Raw genomic sequence first — 19,329 nt, forward strand, 5'->3', positions numbered from 1 at the left:
TGCTCAGGAAGAAGAGAAAAGCTTTCTTTAAGGTTTTCTTTCTTAAAGAACCACATTATCTGGTAAGTAGTTTCATCTCTGGTAAACAGACAGTATCTGGTAAATAGTTTCATCTCTGCATCTAAAAAGAACAGCAAGATCCTGAGCAATAGACAAAAAACAGTATCCCTCTGCTTCCAGAGACTGAGTTGTTAAAGTATCATCCAATTAAACTAAAAACAAGTCAAAACCAAAAGCTTTTATGAAATCGTTTTCTTTTAAACTTCTTTTAGAGTAGTTGAATTTTTTATGGCTTTTTAAAACGTTATTTGTTATGATAGCTGTGTTTTTAAAAATAATCTTTTCATAAAGGAAAATTGATTTACAATACTATATATGCTTCAGAAATATAGGATCCCACTTCTTCAGGTATAAAAAGTGGTACATTATTGCCTTCTAGAAAAAAAAGCTTAATCAGAGTATCTCTTTCCCAGTACTTTCTCAGTTAAGTATTTTCTCACAATTCACTAGAGATGGAACAGAAGAAATAGGAGCAATCTATGGTGACAATTATAAATAGTAACATTAGAATTAGCTCAGGAAATCAAATACAAAGACTAATGTTAATAATTAGAGATAACAGTTATTGAATACTGAACACATGCTAAACATTTGACATACATTTAAAAATTTTTAATCATTACCTCAGGATTATAAACTGGACTCATAGTATATGTGTCATAGATGAAGAAAGGTAGATGGATTAACTTGTCCAACGTCACATGAAATTTGAACCTAGGTCTATTTGAACTCCACATCCAAAGTTAAGACACATACTGAAATGAAAATGGAAATTGGCACAGGTACACCAAAAACAGACTCCAAATGATGAGACATAGAAACAAAGTTGAAACAACTTAGAAAGCAGTAGAAGAAAAGGCTGATAAAAGTAGAATTAGTAAAATCAGTCATATTCATCTGATATGGGCAGAAATGGAAAACTTGGTATATGAATCAAAGTATTGAGTTAAGAAAAGTTTTATTTATTAAAAATATAGTTTTGATTAAAAATATCTTTCCTTCCCTATTGTCTCTCAAAAGCAATATAGGTTCATCTTGGTTATAACCAAGATGAAAATGCATACATTTTGCAAAAATGAAAAATGATGTAAGAAATATATTAAAAAAATAAATCTTTAAAAAAAGGCAATATAGGTTCATTGTTAAAAACAATGAAATTGAAATAAAAATAGAAATTTGAAAAGATATTCATAATCCAGAGACAGCTGATGTTGAAATATTATTTTATAGATAACTGGATATCTATATCTATCCATATATATCCGGATGCTGAAATTTTTTTCACTTAATTATGTTTACTGATCTTCCTAAATAATAATGAATTTAACCAGCATAATTTAATATTGGACATTAAAATTGTTTTTAGCTTTCTCCTCTTATTAAAAACATTGCTATATGAAAAGACAAAGAAATGATCCACAAAAGTTAGAATATTTATTCTCTAGCCCTTTACAGAAAAAGTTTGCTGCTCCCTGTTTTAAGAGGAATCACTTTCAAACTAGGTTTGCTGTCATTAAAAACGTACTCTGAAGCTATGTCTTGTTCTTTAAGGATTTGGGGAAAACATTTTGTGATGTGCTGAGACAGACTCTCCTAAACATCTATCTTTTTTTACATTTCTAAGACTGCCTTTTAAATTTTTCTATTTTCCCATGTTTTGATTTTCACAAAGATCTGTCAAATGCAATGCAACTTTCTGTTCTATAAAATAAATAATTTGGGAAGCTAAGGGATCTGTCTTGGAAGCCTGGTCATCTACCTATATATTCAGAGGGAGAAGCAAATATACTACACTCTTAGATATGTCATATACTCCATAAACCCACACCAAAGGCAAGTAATAATTGTCACATTCTCTTAAGAACAACCAAACTATGCATTCAGATAGGAAAAGCTGTACCAAAACTGGATTTGGCCAAGGATTACTATATTATGAACAGCTTTCTATAGTTTCTCTTTCTTTTTTTTTCAAATTCATTTATTTATTTATGCATATAAGAACTGGGGTCTAGGTCAGACGTGGGGGGCATGTGGTATGTGTGTGTGTGTGTGTGTGTGTGAGAGAGAGAGAGAGAGAGGATTCACTAGAGGAAGATCCACTGAAATACACTGCTGAGGGGAGCAGCGGACGAGACAAGAGAGGTCTGCTGCGCCATGTGGGTAACTCACTGGCTGAGGATCAAACTCATGCCACAGTGGCTGGTGATAGCTTGATAGTGCTGAGACTTGAACCTCTGCGCCACCAGGGAGGCTAGTTTTTCTTAATGGGGTTTTACTCCATATCCCTTTCTTATTTGCTACTACCTTTAATCATCTGAGGACTTAAAAACCTCCCAAAATAAACTTGGTTGAAACTATGTCTAAATGAGAATTTAAGATCCAAGTAATGGCCTGAGGAATTCTTCTATTGTTGAATAGGAATTTCTTATTCTACTTCAAATTATTAAGCCATATACTTAGCTTAGAAAAATTACTACAAAACTAAGAGAATAAAATCAAAGAGAATACTGGTTATAAAACCAAAAAGCTGAAAAGAAAAGCTTTATACTTAAAAAGAATACAAATAAAGTGTAAATTTTTTTTTTAAAGATTTATTTATTCAGGCATACAAGAACCGAGGTACAGGCCAGATGCGTGGGAGGATGAGCGGATTCACCAGAGACAGAGAGGGGAACAGAACAGGCAGACTATCTGAAATACACTGCTGAGGGGAGCAGCAGGCAAGACAGGACAAGTCTGCTTGCCATGTGGGTATCTCCACGGATGGCCGGGAATTGAACCGGCACTGCAGAGGCTGTGGACAGCTTCACAGCGCTGCGCTCAACCGCCTGCGCCACCAGGGGAGGCCCCGTAAATTTTGTGTTATATAAATCCCTACTTAAATTATGTACATTTAGTCTAAATCCTTACGAGTATACTGAGAGGAGGAACTGTAGGCAATTTTACTAAGTTCATTATGAAAGAATAATCCAACCAGAACATGTAACTTGGTTACTCTAAGAGGAAATACAAGTTAAGAAGTAGTAGCAAGTATCTGTTCTGTTTCAATTAAGGATAAAATCAGCTGAAAATAAAAAAAAAAGGCATTAGAAGTCTTTGAAGAATACATTTGAGAGTCTATCAAAACCATACTGTATAAGATGCTTAGTTGACTACTGCCATCTAGTGAATCAGTCATGTAGTCATTACAATGACTTGATTATTCTGAAATTCAAGTTACTGTTTCATTGTTTTTAAAAACTATTCTAGCCAACTTTTATTAGGGCTTAAGGAAATATATGTAAGACATCAAATTTGTGACTTAAATGAACTAAAAAAGGAATACCAATTGAATTAAAGACAGAATAAAACCTTACATGGCAAGAAACTGAAATCTAACATGATAATCTTTAATAGGAATAGAGTCATACCTCCATTGCTAAACAAACCGAAAAGAAACACAAAAAAACCCAAACAACTGTACCAGTAAGGATGGTGAGATGAGGCTCAATTGCAACTCATATGAAAAAGATTTGATTATATGAGGTAACAATGCAAGGTGGTAACCAGTTCCAATTCAACTGAAGTATCTTTAGCAGAAAATGATCAAGATGATAAGAAATACATATGCTGTTTTTATTAACAGCGTAAAATAGCGAAGACCCATGGAAAACAACTGTAACTCTGAAAGGCTGTCACAAAGAAGCAGTGCTAGACTGTTTTGCTTAGGTACAACAACAGAATTAAGGACGGTGATAAAAAGAAACCAAATTTGTATTTAATACAAAGAGGGACTTGATAACAGAGTTAAGATAGAATTGGTTATTAGAAATCACTAGTGTTACAAAGGCAGAAACTGTAAAATCACTTCGTAGTTATAAAAAGTTTCCTTCTACTCAGGACTCTCAAAGGTAGAGGAATAAATGATTAGATCAAGAGTCTGCACACTGCAGTGCATAGCCCAAATCCGACCTGTTGCTTGTTCAAATAAAATTTGATTAGAACACAGGCATGGCCACTCATTTATATATTTATTGTCTTTATCTTTTCTTTTTGTCTTTATCTTTTTTTGTGCTATAACTAGAGTTGAATAGTTATGTAGGGTAAGGTAAAAAGTATCAGGCTTTTCTGCCCTCCCACCATTAGGATAGATGACAGAACCCTGTGGTCCCAAATGCAGGCCTGATGGCGGGCACCTGGAATAGGGTGTGAGCATATGTAGATGGGATTCACCTGGGTTAAGACTGGGCTTTTTAGGGGCGGCGTCGGGGGGATGCAAGCAGAAGCCAAGAAAGAAGGAGAGAGAGAGAGAGGAGAGAGAGAGAAGGAGAGAGAGAGAGAGAAGGAAGAGAGAGAGAGAGAAGGAGAGAGAGAGAAGGAGAGAGAGAGAGAGAAGGAGAGAGAGAGAGAGAAGGAGAGAGAAAGAGAGAAGGAGAGAGAGAGAGAGAGGAGAGAGAGAGAGAGAGAGAGAGAGAGAGAGAGAGAGAGAGAGAGAGAGAGAGAGAGAGAGAGAGAGAGAGAGAGAGAACACACCGGAGAGCCCAGATAGAGTGAAGACTTGCTGGGGGCTGGGAGGTCTGCCAGCCTCCCGGCCCCTCAGCACCCCTGCCTGCTGTGTACCTGGTAAATCCCAATAAAAGCCTGCAAAAGGCACCAAGGTCTCCAGGACTCTTTCCTCTCCTCCTTTACCCGGTCTGCTGGATTACAAAACCTGCACTGTGTCCAATTCCTGCCCTTACAAGTCATAACAGAGACTTTATGGCTTTAAAGCTGAAAATATTTACTATATAATCTTTTACAAAAAAAGTTTACCAACATTTCAATTAAGGTAATTAAGCTCAATCATTCTAACTCTTCTATTCATGCTAGCTGCAAAGTGTCACTCTTTTGAGAGCAAAGATTGACTATAAGCTCCTGTCAAAATCATAACTATACAAGGTCTCAAATTAAGAATAATTTTTCCTAGGTTAATTCAAAAACTATGGATTTTGGAACTTTACCTAACGCCTGTCTGCCATTTTTCTACTCCCTCCAAACAGTGCTATCTGATACAGATCAGTTAAAAGTCTTTATGAGTTCAAATTATTCTAGTAAGTTGTGATATACTCTTAATTTGGTATACCCTGAGATGTTGTAGACCAAGGCTATGAATTAACTTTTTTTTGGGAGGACCCTGCCGGCCAGCGCTTAACCACTGCGCCACCAGGGGAAGCCCTACGAATTAACATTTTAATGATAATCATGTGTTTTAGTACTTTAAAACAATAACAACATAGTAAAGGATTATGATGAAGAAAAAAAGATGGTATCAGAACTCCCTTTCCTTTTCAGAGTAGTATGAAGGGAACTAAGTTCACAAGACGAAGTTTCAAAATTTTTTCCTATTTATATCTGGTTTATCACCTAACTTTGGCTAAATTATTTTTCTTTGCTCTACTATAGAAAGATAAACTCAGCTGCTAACAATCTGACATTTTCCACACTTCCTCCTATTCAGGACTCTGAAAGGTAGAGGGATAAGGCAGGAAACACATTTATCAAGTCTCTGAGGAGAAACAACTAGGGAGAATTAGAAAATCAGACTCAACAACTTCTTTTAGCTTATCATGATTTACTAAGAGGTGGAAGAACTACTTCTTTAGTAAAATGAACATGTGACATATCCAATAATAATTTCATATCATATGGTATATGTAGCACTGTCTAACAGAACTATATGTGATGGTGGAAATGCTCTGTATCTGTGCTAGCCAGCTCCTAGTCACAAGTATCTGAAATGTGGCCACTGAGACTGAGGAACTGAAATTCTATTTAATTTTAATTGAAATAGACATATGTGGCTAGTAGCTACTGTTTTGAACAGCACAGATTACAATGGATATTTTCAAGTTAGTTCTTTTCACTTATACTAATTTATTCAGTATCTTAAAAAAAAACTGTTGGAAAGTCAGGGGAATGGCTGATGGTGAAGGAAGAAACATTATATTTCATGAATAAATAATTTATTTCCAAGAAGTAGTATGTAGTAGGAAGTAGTTTTTGTAATTTTTATTAAATTTTCTGTCTTGGGAGCTTTTGTTAATGGGTTTTGTATGTGTGGTTTTTTTTTATTGTCTATTTTTTGCTATAAAAGTAGGGATTTTTCTGTAAATATATAGTAGTGTTTTAAGTTAGGTCTATTTCATTCATGTATAGATCTTTTATTGATATTATTTTGGTCCTCAATTGTTTTCTTTGTTCTGAAACTTCTCTTTTAATATCATTCTGTTATTCTGTCATCAAACATCTATATTGTTAAATGCTTATTATTTTTGTAAGTATTATTTCCTTAGCAAAAATACTCTCATGTAATTTTATGATTTTCCTTGGGTTATGTTGTCTTTCATATAAGGTTCATCCTTCTTTAGCATGAGATTTTTGGTGTAGCTGCCATTTTTTTTTTCCCACTTTGTCATGGTAATGTGGGTAGCTCTCATATAGTATTGATGAATTCTCCTTAAAAAATGTCTACCTTTTGTAATACTTATTTTTCTCCTCTGAACTAGAGTTTCAAGACCTAAGTATTATAGTTGGGGGTGTGGGCAGAGGGAGGGAGGTAAGGAGAGGTCCTATAGCTCTATGTAGTATTGTTGGGTTTCTTGCTATTGTATGACTTTTTTCATGTCCTGTACAAGGGTACACTCACTGAGGAATAACATGGAGCTGTACCCCCAAATTAGCCTGAAGCCTAAAATAGTGAGCTTTAGTACTTTGCTTGCTTTGGCTGAAATTCATGGTGTTGTCCTAGAATGCTTATTCAGTCTCCCAGATTGGGAATATTTGACAAAAGATCAAAATTTGGTAAATTCATCTTTTTCTTTAAATGTCTTTGAAAAGGTGACTGGCACCAGGAATTTCTTTCTTTTTTCCAGCTCCACTTTTCTGAAGTTGTGGCATAAAGTGGCACATAATATTTTCTGAATGGTTACTGCTTATGATCATCTTTATTTCAACAAGAATATACCACGATTCAGTTTCATTTCATTTCTTTACCTGAAGTCCCACGATGTGTTTTTAAATGAAAGTCGGTCTAAGTCTTTAAATAAAGATGCATGATAAATATTAAAACACTAGTGGAAGCAATTAAAAGTTGAATGAGATGGCCAAAATATTGAAAAATTATTATGTAAATCTCAGAAAATCAGTGAATGTTTATAACAAAATCATTATTTCTTCTTCCAACTTTACATAGGAATTTCACACCAAAAATACCTCCCAATTTTTTAACTTATATGTCGACTCCATTTTAATCTTAAGTCTAAAGTGACCCTATGTATTTTGATTAAACATCATTTAAAATACATTCTTATACTTACAGGCCAAGGCTGTAGGTCATTCAGTCCCTTTTCTAGTTTCTCAATATCTGGAAACTTTGTGGCTCCATCAGCATCTGCCATAAGGATCTTTTTCCCTCGAGAACTAAATACACCCTGTATTTAAAAATTTCAATTAAAAAAAATTGCTTAAAATTAAGGCTAAATTCAATAACATGAATTTGCTCTGCTTTACTAAAAATACCTACGAGTAATATATTTTCATTAAATGGCAAGAGTCTAAAGTTCACTGAAAACAAATTACATTCACAAGATTGCCCCAAATACATTTATTGTGTATTTCATGATTTCAAAAACTTTGTGAGGTCATACTACTAATAGCTTTGAAAATATCATGAGAATAAAAGATCTGGACAAATTAGAGATGTTCTGCATAATAAGATAAAAAAGTAATATTCTATCATAAACATTCCAAATATATTGTGTATGTATTAAGGTGCTTAAAAGAGATAAGCAGACTATGAAAAGTAAATTTATGGAGAGATTAAACAAATATACATAGAGTTGCTATAAAATGAATCATAAGACAGACTTAGTATTCTTTAATATGGAATCTAAAGCATCTTCCATTAATTGTTGAATAAAGAAACATGGAATGTCACTAAACAAAATTCTTTAATTTCGAACTGTTTGGTCTTTTGTCCAAACTAGGGTTCTATGAGAGTATACTTTACATACACTAACTTTCATTCTAAGTTGTATTTGAGTAAATTCATTGTTTCTTAAATATATTTATGGTTTGATACAGTAGTATATGGCTTTGATACCATTCAATAGTGTAAATAAAGGTAAGATATATCTGTTTTCAATATATATGTATACAAATGTAGATAGAATTTTGATCATTTATCCCAAGATGTAAGGCCAGTAGTTAGTATATATGAAATCTTTTTATCATACCTATTAGCATAGAGGTTAACAAAATAAAAAGAAATACTTTTTTTTTTTATCATATTAAACATCTGAACAACATATATGATGTTTTAGAAAGTAGAAAACATTACAAGGTATAATATCTGGAGTTAAATTTAAAGTGGAAAAAAGGATATTTCAATGATACATGATCACGGTGACTTATAAGTAATCTCTCTTTCATCTGTAAATCTCTCATAAGTACAACCATCTTTTCTATTAGACTATAAATTTCATCACAATAGAAAGCACCATCAGATTTATTTTACTTCATACTACCATGTTTAGCACAGTTTCCACATATTAGTAAAACTTACAAAAGCATTTTGTAAACTGCAAAAAAAAAAGAAGACTCAAAAAACAAAACAATCTTGTGTCTGGTTATACCAAATGCAGCACTGTCATTGTCTTAGTTACCCAAGGACACTAAAAATTCAATATAAACATATTTTTCCCACTTACTCAGTACGTTATAAATATGGCATGATATTTTTAGACTTGATCATATTTTTCCTATATATATGACAGTATTATTAAAAGTGATATGCCATTAACTTGAAATGCTGGTATTCAACTAGTCAGCTGCAGAACGTACATGTACTATATTTTACAGAAGAGATTATTCAAAATATCTATATATTTTACATTAATATGTTGAAGCTACATATTACCATCTTAATAGCTCCGCCTTTCCCACGATTCTTCACCAGTGTTATCACTCGTACTTTATCACTTCCATATTTCTGGCAATATTTAAAAGCTACCTGTAAAATTATATAAAAGTCAGAATAAAATTAACTTGAATTCCTGTGACTAGATTATACCTACCGTACATTCTGGTAGCCCAGCAGAGTGGCTGAATTCCTGGTGTAAAGATCCAGTCTACTGACCTAGAAGGTTTAAGTTATGATTCACTTTCCCACAGAGGACCAGAACAGTTAGTGATCACTTTATTCTCTTGACTCCTCTACCTAAGCTACTGAGCTGCTAGAAAAAAATAAAATCCATGTTCTAACTGGCACATATTCACGTTAGGGCCCCTAGTATTGCTTAATGATGTGTTACTTGTCAGCAACTGGTTTAGTTCCACAGAGAAGTTGTCTGTATCCTGGACCATTTTCCCCCAAATCTCCTCACTCTCTCTCCAAGCAGAGAGTGGGTACCTTGTCTACGGGGTACCTTGTCCTCCACTGAATCTTAAATTTCTTCCTTTCCATTGGTTTTTCAGCCTCTAAGGTATTCAAAATCCCAGTAACTTAAAAACTTTCTTTTGACTTTACTATTACCTTAAGCAACTGCTATTACTCTTTGAGTTATAGTCATGAAAAAGTGATCAATATTTGCTTTGCACACTTTTTCATCACTCAGTCTTCAGTTTGTTATAATATGACTCATGCCCCTTGCTTTTCCATATCACCTTTCTACTTGCCCTCTCTTCACCCTCTGCATTTGATACTCATTTCCATTAGATACTTGTGAAGTTACTCCATTCTGGTGTTTGCCCTCCTGTTAGGCGAGTTTAAGAGGCAGCTCAAACAATTCTTCCTGCTTTCCATGTCCATCCTCACTTTTCTCTAGGAAAAAGGTAAGTATAATTGTAATCATAAACTGAGCTCTGAAGTCATTTTCCTATTCAAGTGTTTGAATAGGAAACAGTTTTCACTCATCACATAACTACAGACTTTTCCCAATAGGCGCAAGTCACTTAGACAAAGATTAATAGTTCTAGTGTGTGAACATAGCCTGGATTGATTAATCTCAACAAACACATGTAGCCACAGTCCTTTGTACATACTTCTATTATAGCACTGTAGTAGAATTAGCTGCCTGCTATTAGCTGCATGTTTAACAAACAATGCCTCTTTCTTGCTTGCTATGATGGCTCCAATCTTGCATAGTGACAGTGAGTACAGTCCTAGGAGATAAATCATGATTGGTCTAAGTCTTCTTTGACACGTATTTTTTGGCCTTCCTGTAGGCATGGTTGGCCATGTCACCAAGTTCTGCCTCATGAACTCTAGAGGAGATGTGCTGGAGGGTAAGTGCTACTGGTAAAGATTTTTGTAGCCAGTTAAAAAGGAGAGAAGCACACAAAGATAATTCTTAAATGTCCTGGCTGTCTCTTACTGCTTCAGGACATGTGATATTTGGAACTGTAGCCATTTTGAGGCAAGGGAATGTGTGAGAACTGAAAAGCTATAGATCCAGCAATCTGACACTGTTTAAATGCTGAACAACAATGTCCACACTACCAGTTTAAGAGATAATTAAATGCCTTTTGTTATTTAAGCTACCCAATGGAGGGTGATCGGAACACATTGTGTTCTAGCTCTCTGGTGCATGTCTCCAGTTATTAGAAGTGAACACCTTGGAGGAAGACAAATCTTGATCTTTGTGTTTCAGTACCAGTCACAGCCCTAGACACATGTTAACAGCTTAAGGAACTCTTAAGAGAATACTTGAATTGCAGTGTTGGTTCATATGACATAAAGCTCGGTATGCATTAAAAGACTCCAAAAACAGGACGACAGAGTCATTGGGTAACGACCACGTGGACCAAAAGAATTATTGCCAGGCTCACTGAAAAGACTCTTCTTAAGGGGCTGTGGTCTACAGAGCTTTGAAGAAAGCAAATATTGTTAGATACATGAACATGGAAACTTTAGACTGTGTCTTTAGAACACCGCACTATCTGTCACTTGTCTACTGCATTGAGTGCTTATCTTTCTGGCATCTTATATTATCTAAGTGTATAATAAATATCACTGTTTAATTGTAATACTCTCTTATGTTTTGTGCATAAATTTTACCCCCTTAGTTTAAAACCCCTTAAGAATGAGACCTATATTTAAAAATTTTCTGATACCCCTTAGAGAATGACACACAAAACAGGCAGATAATAAATATTCAACTTAGGGGAAATGTTTTTTTTTTTTTTAAATAAAAACTTTTTTTAAAATAAAAACTTCTACTTGAAATATGATTTCAAGTTTTCTGTTTCTTCCATCCTCAGCAGTTGATCCTCCTTCAGTGATCCTCCCGAGAGAGCAGCCTGCCACCAACATGACACAGGCCTCCAAGAGAAGTGCTCTTCAGGAAAATTTGTATCTCCTTGTCTGTTGAGGCTGCTTCTGTAATCTCAGTACTAAATGCCTAAGGTTTATTTTCTATGCCTTTCCCTTCACATATTACTAAGCTGCTGGAACAGTGTGTGTTCCTTTTTCACATCATTAATTCACTAATCAAAGTGCAGCAGTCAGTCTTCCTTAAACAAATACCACCAATACTTTCTGGTCTCTTTGTCTTTTTTTTTTTTTAAAGATTTATTTATGCATACAAGAACTGGGGTACAGGCCAGAGGTAAGAGGGGTGAGAGGATTCACCAGAGAGAGTAGGGATCAGAAGAGGAAGATCTACAGATATACACTGCTGAGGGGAGCAGCGGGAGAGACAGGGGAGGTCTGCTGCGCCATGTGGGTTGCTCCCTGGCCCGCTGGGGATCTGACTCATGAGGCAGTGGCTGGCAATAGCTTGATAGTGCTGTCTTTTAACCCTTGCGCCACCAAGAAGGCCCTGGTCGCTTTGTCTTTGTTTACACTATTTTTCAACCTGAACATATTATCTTCCATATTCTTTGTCATACCATCTTTAAAAGCTTAGTTCAAAAATCATTTCTCAGGCCTCCCCAGTGGCGCAGCGGGTTGAGCGCAGCACTGTGAAGCTGCCTGCAGCATCTGCAGTGAGGGTTCGATTCCTGGCTGGCTAGGGAGATGCCCACATGGCGCAACAGACCTCTCCTGCCTCACCCGCTGCTCCCCTCAGCAGTGCTTTCAGTGTGTCTGCCTGTTCTGCTCCCTACTCTGTCTCTGGTGAATCCTCTCACCCTCCTGTGCTTCTGGCCTGTACCCCACTTCTTGTATAAATAAATAAATCTTTTAAAAAAACAACAAAAAATCCTCAAACAAAAAATTACTTCTCTTTTTCCTAAATGCCTTATAATCTTTATTTCTTAACCTTACTGAGTTTCAGAATCTGTAGGCAGTGTGACTGTCCTAGTGGCTCCTTGCACAGAGAGGCAGATTTATGTACTTGTATGGTCTACCCAGTGTTCAACACTTAGTGACTAGTCAGTATTTAAGAAGAATCATCACCAATGAATAATCAAATAAACAGACACTTTCTTATATATTTAATGTCCAATTTATCTATTTAACAAGAAAACTAATAGTGGAATAAGCAAAACTTTTATTAAAAAACATGAGCATCAAAGAAGGAATTAAGAAGCAGTCTTCATTAAAAAGCCTTTAAGAGAGGGCCTCCCCGGTGGCGCAGCGGTTCAGCGCTTGGCTGTGAAGCTGCCCTCAGCCTCTGCAGCGCAGGTTCGATCCCCGGCCAACGGGCGAGGGTCCCACATGGCGCACAGACCTCTCCTGCCGCCCCACTGCTCCCCTCAGCAGTGTACTTTGTCAATCTGCCTGCTCTGCTTTCCCCTCTGGCTCTGGTGAATTCTCTCACCCACCCGCGCTTCTGATGGTACCCAGTGCTTGTATAAATAAATAAATAAATCTTAAAATAAAACAACAACAACAAAAAAGCCTTTAAGAGAGTAATTAAAGGCTAAGAGAGTAATTTATTGTTAAGAGAGTAATTTATCAGGATCACTGGCAATACTTAACATGGGTAGTGCAAGGATTAGTGCATCTGGGCCCAGCAGTTACAGATGTAGGAATGCAGGAACAGGAAGGATTAATACTCTAAACACATTGCTTCCCATGGATAAATCTAGAAGGGCATGTATACCGATGGACACACCTATAACCCAAGGTGGAGCATAAAGAGAAGAACAATGCTTAGGAGAAAAAGAACCATGAATTAGTAGATAGCTCCCTAGGGGTCAAGACAAACTGTTGCATATCTTCTCTCCCAAGATATACAGTGGGACAGCACGTATATTTTTCAGTGTTTCAGAAATGAAATCTCTCTGCATGTTCTACTCACATTATAACAAAGGAAAGCAACTGGAATAACTATGATTCTCTGACAAGTGAAAAAAAGATTTTATAAGTTGCTTAATTATTCTACATTTGCTATCTACTGGAAATTATATGAACAAGTTTCCTTACCTTAGAAGTCTGGTCTTTGCTGCCATCATCAACTACTATCACTTCATAAGTGAATGTAGGATCATGTTTCTGCAAGAAGCAAAAGTAAAATCCCATGATTTGACATAACTGCCACGAAGAATTCTAATAAAATTATGAGGAACTTAAAAAAACAATTATTTTGGTGTTAATGTGTATAAATGTAAAAAAAAGTGCACAAATCACATAAAATGGAAATGCCAGGAACAGAAATGAGGTGCCAGACTGGACAGAAGGACAAGGCAAATACTAACTCAATCTCTGTAAGCCTCCCACTCTTTCCCCTGGCCCATGGCCCCATATATATCAAAGGCATCAGGTGCTGAGCACACTTGAGTGAGGCTCCAAGGTATCAAGAAAGGAGCCCATCAGGTCTGAAGTCAGAGTATGCAGAGACCAATCCAGCTGCACCACTGCTTAGTTTTATGACCTTGGGCAAGTCACTGCTTAGTTTTATAACCTTTGGCTTGTTATCTCAACAAAATAACGACCCTCCCCCCAAAAAAGAAAGCAAACTTAGATGGTTTGAAGATTACATGTAATAAGATAGAAGATTCATATATAATAAAAGCTCAATTCTCTTCTTTCTTAATTTTTGAGTAGCTAATGTGACTCCCTCTCTTTCAATGAATACTACCTTCCCCTTATACAAAAACTCTAAGACCAAAGTCAATGATAACAGGAATTTCCTAAAAAGACAACCAGTCACAAAGTTCACTTATTTTCTTAAATAATCCAAGGAGATTTCGAGGGCAGCTCATGATACAACAATAGGTACATACATTACTTTTCTTCTCTTTAAGCAGAGAAAAAAGAGGAAAACAAATCAGAGGGAACTCTTCAGAATAGTATAAAATAATATCACTCTAATTATAATCTTTTTTAAAAGGACGTCGTCCTTAAAAAGGCACAAAAGTAAAAATAGCATTGTGTTGTCATACAGAGTCTGCAGATACCTGTCACCCAATTTAAAATATATCATTAGGCAAGAGAGGATAAAAAGCGGGTGGGAAGTTCACTTTTCAGGAATTTTAGCTTTTCTGTTTGCTCGGGATAAGCCACTTGCCCCTGGAGGTGGCATGCTACTTCTGGGCCTGGCTGCTAATAGCTAATGGCACGTGGAAAACAGAGCACCATGAGGCCTACTGGTCACGATGGCTTGTGCACAGTTGGTACTGGCCCTCACAGTGGATCTAGCTTGGGGTCCACAAGCTAGTGGACCTGGTCTGGTATTAATTGGAGACAGCATATTGAAAGAGGAACATGATACCTGTCTCTTCTCTAGATAGCCCAGAGCTTCATCCATCATTATAGGCACTAAAAGAGATCAACACACATATTAAAAATCACTTTTGAAAATCATTTATCAAGCCCCAGCAGTTTACGTGGGAAAAAATCCAAATAATATAACTAGTCCCTTTCTCCACTTCCATCTAGGACATCTGTCTTCTGTTTACATAGTTCCTCATTATATTTCAGTACCATTCCTTCATGACACTGCTTCTATTCTTTCTAGCTAATATTCACTTCCCCTTTTCTGCACTAACAACTACCAACTATGCACTCATCATAGCCCACATCTATTAATGTTCTGACAAAGACAGTAAAGTATAATATGGTAAATTTTCTTTATTTCCCAAACTACTCCTTGACAAAAAAAAAAAAAAAAAATCAAATAGGACTTACATCGTTTTTCTTCATTGTAGGAAGGCACAACAACAGAAAGCTGTATGGTAGGTGAGTCCCATATGCTGGGTAAAGTTTCCTTTTGGCCTTTGGCATTTAAGAAGAACTTTTCTTCTTCATGTTGGTGAAGGCGTGGCATTTCTGTAGCAGTTATAAATGCAACAAAGGAAATCTAAAAGTAGATATGTTAAAAAGAAATTATGTTATGCTGACCTTTTTTTTAACATTCATTATGCTTACAGAGTACAGAGTTTTTAGAAATAAAATGGTCTGAAGGCTAATCCAAAAGTCAAAGACAGTCCCCTTCTTAAGACCTACCATTTTTTTTCCATTAGTACAGTACCATTCTTTTTCCATTAGGAGGATCTTTGTGTTTTCCCAGCTCTCATTCCCCAGGTCTCTGTCACCCCAGATCTAATACAGGGAACAGTCACTACAGAAACATAATCTACTCTCACATGCCCTCGATTCCCCAGCCCCTGGCAGAAACAGTGAAGTCCCACCCTCAGGTGAAGCCTATATCTAACAGAGGACAAACTCATATGGCAGTCTGACATGTGTGGGGTGAAGGCAATCTTCAGTTCCTCAGGGTATGAGATATTGTCTCAACTCCCATAGTAGGGACCAGTAATATTCTTCATACTTATCCCAAATTTGATTAGAACACAATATTTTCTTTTGTATAAACTTGTATAAAAATTTTTGTATAAAAATTGTTTCTGCTGGTACACTTTTTGCTCTCAAAACAATAAATCTACAAATTTTTAGAATGCTATTCATTTGTAATTTGATGGCCATTCATCCATTCATAATATTCCATTGTGTACAAACTGAAATTGAATGTGATTAGTAGGAGCAAGGAAGCAGCAGCAGACAAATGGTTAATTCCTGCTCTGCACCCTTAGTCTCCAGTGGGATCAAAGATGTCAAAAGTCACCAAGGGAATGAAATCAATAAAATCCAGATTGTGAGAAATTCTATAGGACAAATAGCCACTTACCTAAGGAAAAGAAAAAAGGGAGGAGAAATTGGACAGGTTAATAGACTTGACAGCTGTCAGACAAGTGCTGTGTAAATGCTGATTGGAACAGACTATACAAAGATATTCATGAGACAACCATATATTTGAACCAACTGGACATTTGAATCACAGAATGATGGCTAAACTTTTTAAAATCTGTGATAACCTTCTTGTGGTTTTATTTTTAAAAGAGATAAGTGCTAAGGATTTACAGATAAAATATTGTCTTGGATTTGCTTCAAAATAATTCAGAAAGGAAGTGGGATGGGAAGGAAGTATGGAGGGTGGATATATATTACAGACATATAGAAAGATTTTCTACTCACATTCAAAAGACAAACTTTCACTAGCTGTGTGGCATTTGAGTACATGAACTCATTTCTCCAACTTCCTTATCCTCCCCCAAATGAAGATAATGACCACATTTATGTCGGAGTGTTGTTTTAAAGATCAAATGAGATAATCTCTGTTAAACACTGAATACCCAATATATTGTATGAACTTGTTAAGTGGTAGCTCTTATTATCACTTTAAGCCAGTGGGATCAAATACTCCCAGAACAACTTCATAATGTACATATTTAAATTTGTGCAGCAGACTCAATTTAGGATTTGGCGCCAACTTTGCTCCACTAAAAACCTGGCTTGCTCTAAAAAATCTGAAAAATACCGAAAATGGAAAAGAGAAGATTCTTCTATTATGCAGACCCAAATTACCAAAGAAATCAGGATATATTGTTTCTTCTCTGTTAAAATTGTTTCTAAGTTGGGAGACATCCTGGGAGAATGACAAAGTGGCTCTGCAGGCAGTGTGCTATTCTAGGCTGCTAATCTAAATGCCAAAGAACAGGGAAACCTCTCTATTTATTAATAATATGGCAGGTACGTTCCAAATTACAGCAAGTTTCCTCGATGAGGAAAAAAATAGAATCTCTGCTGATACTGAAATCAGTTAGTCAAGGACCTGATTTCCTCACAGTTATTTAAAATCAGTTTCCAAGCAAACGTTAAGCAAAGACTTTTTGTTTATAGCAGAAAAGTTTACTTTACAATTTTCTTTTACTTATGGATCAGCAAGTGTTTACAGAGCTGTTTCCTGAGGAATAGCAAAAAAAAAAAAGTCAGAACTTGAAGTCTATTGTACTGCTTCATTTAGAGGCAGCAAATTTAGGGTGCTTAATTCTGGGACATAAAGACCCCCAGACATATGGTTACACCAGGTCACACCAGGCTTTGTCACACCAGGCTTTATCCTGAGTCTCTATTGAGTCTTTTTGATACACTGAATTATTCCAATCTGTAATAAATGGCTCCAGTCTGTGCTCTGCCATCACATTCTATTTGCTTAACCGTATCAGGAAAGAGGAGAGTCTAGAGAGCACACATTCTCTGGGGACTCAAGATCTCCCCGCGTGGGGCCAGAACTGCAGAGCCTGCAGGGTCGGGAGGAAATCCTGGGGAAGTCCGGGTTGACAGGGCTGGTGGGCCAGTGAAAAGGGGAATGGAAGGCTGAGTGGGCACGTCCCAATGTGAAAAACGCACAAGGCTTTGGGTACACGAGGAGATAAAACTCCAAAATAAAAATAAATCACGAAAGAAAGGGGAGGAGAATTCTAGGAGAGGAAAATCTAGGGTAAAGGCTGTGCGGGGTGAGGCGAAGCATGGTGAAAAGGGACACGTCAAAGAGCTTAGAGCGGAGGAGGGGACGCCTGGTGGCCGAGCCTCCAGGGCAGCGGCGCGCCCAGGCCCGCGTCGCCCCCAAACCCCTCTCCTCACCAGTATCAGGGCTGCGGCCGCCAGCGCCGCGCCAAGCACCGCCAGCTGCAGCAGGAGCGGAGCCATCCTCCATGCCCAGGCCGCCGCCGCCCGCCCTCCTAGCACCTACACACACGCGGAAGCGCGGCCGCGCAGGAGAGAGGCCTGGCTGGAGAGAGGCCGCGCCGCTGGGCGCCCGCCGCCCACAGCGCCCCCGCGCGGCAAGAACGCGACAGGGCGCCCAGGAAGGGTTGCCAGGAAAACTGCAGGGTTATGTACTTAACAGGAATTTCAGATAAGCAACTGATGGTATTTAATAGTTTTTTTTTTAAAGATTTATTTGTTTATACAAGCACTGGGTACAGTCAGAAGCGCGGGAGGGCGAGAGAATTCACCAGAGCCAGAGCGTGGAGAATTCACCAGAGCCAGAGCGGGGAGCAGAGCAGGCAGAAGGACCGAAGTACACTGCTGAGGGGAGCAGCGGGCGGCAGGAGAGGTCTGCGCGCCATGTGGGACCCTCCTCCGGTGGCCGGGGAGCAGCCGGGGATCGAACCGGCACCGCCGAGGCTGCGGGCAGCTTCGCCACCCAGCGCTCAACCGCTGCGCTACCGGGGAGGCCGAGCAACTGATGGTTTTTATAAACAGCTTTTTGAAACATAATACGTATACCCTACAATTCGACAACTCAAAAGTTTTTGGTGTTTTACATTAAACAAAACTGATAAAATTTGACATTTTAACCATATAATACTGTGGCATTGATTACATACACGATTCTCTGCAACCATCACCACTCTCTGTATCTAAAACTTTCCCCGCTGTAATATGCACTGCTTCGGGCACACCAGTTAAAACTTACTAAGTACCAGAAAATCACATTTATTTGGGTGTCCTGTATTTTATCTAGGAGGGAGGTGGAAGCCCCAAGTCATGACAGAGTCTACAACATAACAGCTCTGCTGAGCCGCTCGGAGACCTGCACGTCGTAAGCGGCTGCGGGGAGGAGCGCACACAACGTTTATATAACTCTCCGCTACTGGACCAGGTAGCCCGTTACCTGGGAGAGGTAGGCCCAGAGCCCAGCGTGAGGCGGAGGCGGGAAAAGAACGCTGGAACATAGGAATAATGCTCCACATTCAATACTCGATCCTTTCTTTGCTCTAAAGTAGGTTTTCACTTAAACTCGTATCAGCAATCTGTCTCTAAGGAAAGATAGCCTTCACTTTTCCGATCGTAGATTCGTCAAAATATGTTGCTGGCAAGGACACCTAGAAGGGCGTTCGTTTAGAGGCGGTCGAAGCTATGCTGGGCCGGGAACCACCGCGTGGTTCTTCCCGACCTTCTCCATCTCCTGCAGGGGGAGAGGAACACGGCAGTTAGTGTCGAAAGTGCGGAAGCTGATC

At 37.8% G+C, this 19,329-nt stretch overlaps 1 protein-coding gene across 2 annotated transcripts in view; it reads right to left on the reverse strand.

The window, feature by feature from the left end:
- ALG5 (ALG5 dolichyl-phosphate beta-glucosyltransferase) overlaps positions 1-19,133 on the reverse strand; it is a 36,637-nt gene extending 17,504 nt beyond the window's left edge. The window contains exons 1-6 of one of the 2 annotated variants that reach the window (XM_037527194.2): positions 18,984-19,133; positions 15,152-15,323; positions 14,736-14,782; positions 13,448-13,516; positions 8,996-9,088; positions 7,395-7,508 (exon numbers count right to left, since the gene is read on the reverse strand). In XM_037527194.2, coding sequence (XP_037383091.1) covers positions 7,395-7,508; positions 8,996-9,088; positions 13,448-13,516; positions 14,736-14,782; positions 15,152-15,290 — 462 coding nt within the window. In that variant the 5' untranslated portion in view covers positions 15,291-15,323; positions 18,984-19,133. Of the gene's footprint in view, positions 1-7,394; positions 7,509-8,995; positions 9,089-13,447; positions 13,517-14,735; positions 14,783-15,151; positions 15,324-17,947; positions 18,060-18,983 lie in introns of those variants that run through there. The other variant, XM_037527192.2, reaches the window with a different exon arrangement.
- Between the last annotated feature and the right edge of the window lie 196 nt (positions 19,134-19,329).

Source organism: Talpa occidentalis, unplaced genomic scaffold (assembly GCF_014898055.3).
Source record: "Talpa occidentalis isolate TD23 unplaced genomic scaffold, MPIMG_talOcc4v2.1 talOcc4.5, whole genome shotgun sequence".
Lineage (NCBI taxonomy): Eukaryota > Metazoa > Chordata > Mammalia > Eulipotyphla > Talpidae > Talpa > Talpa occidentalis.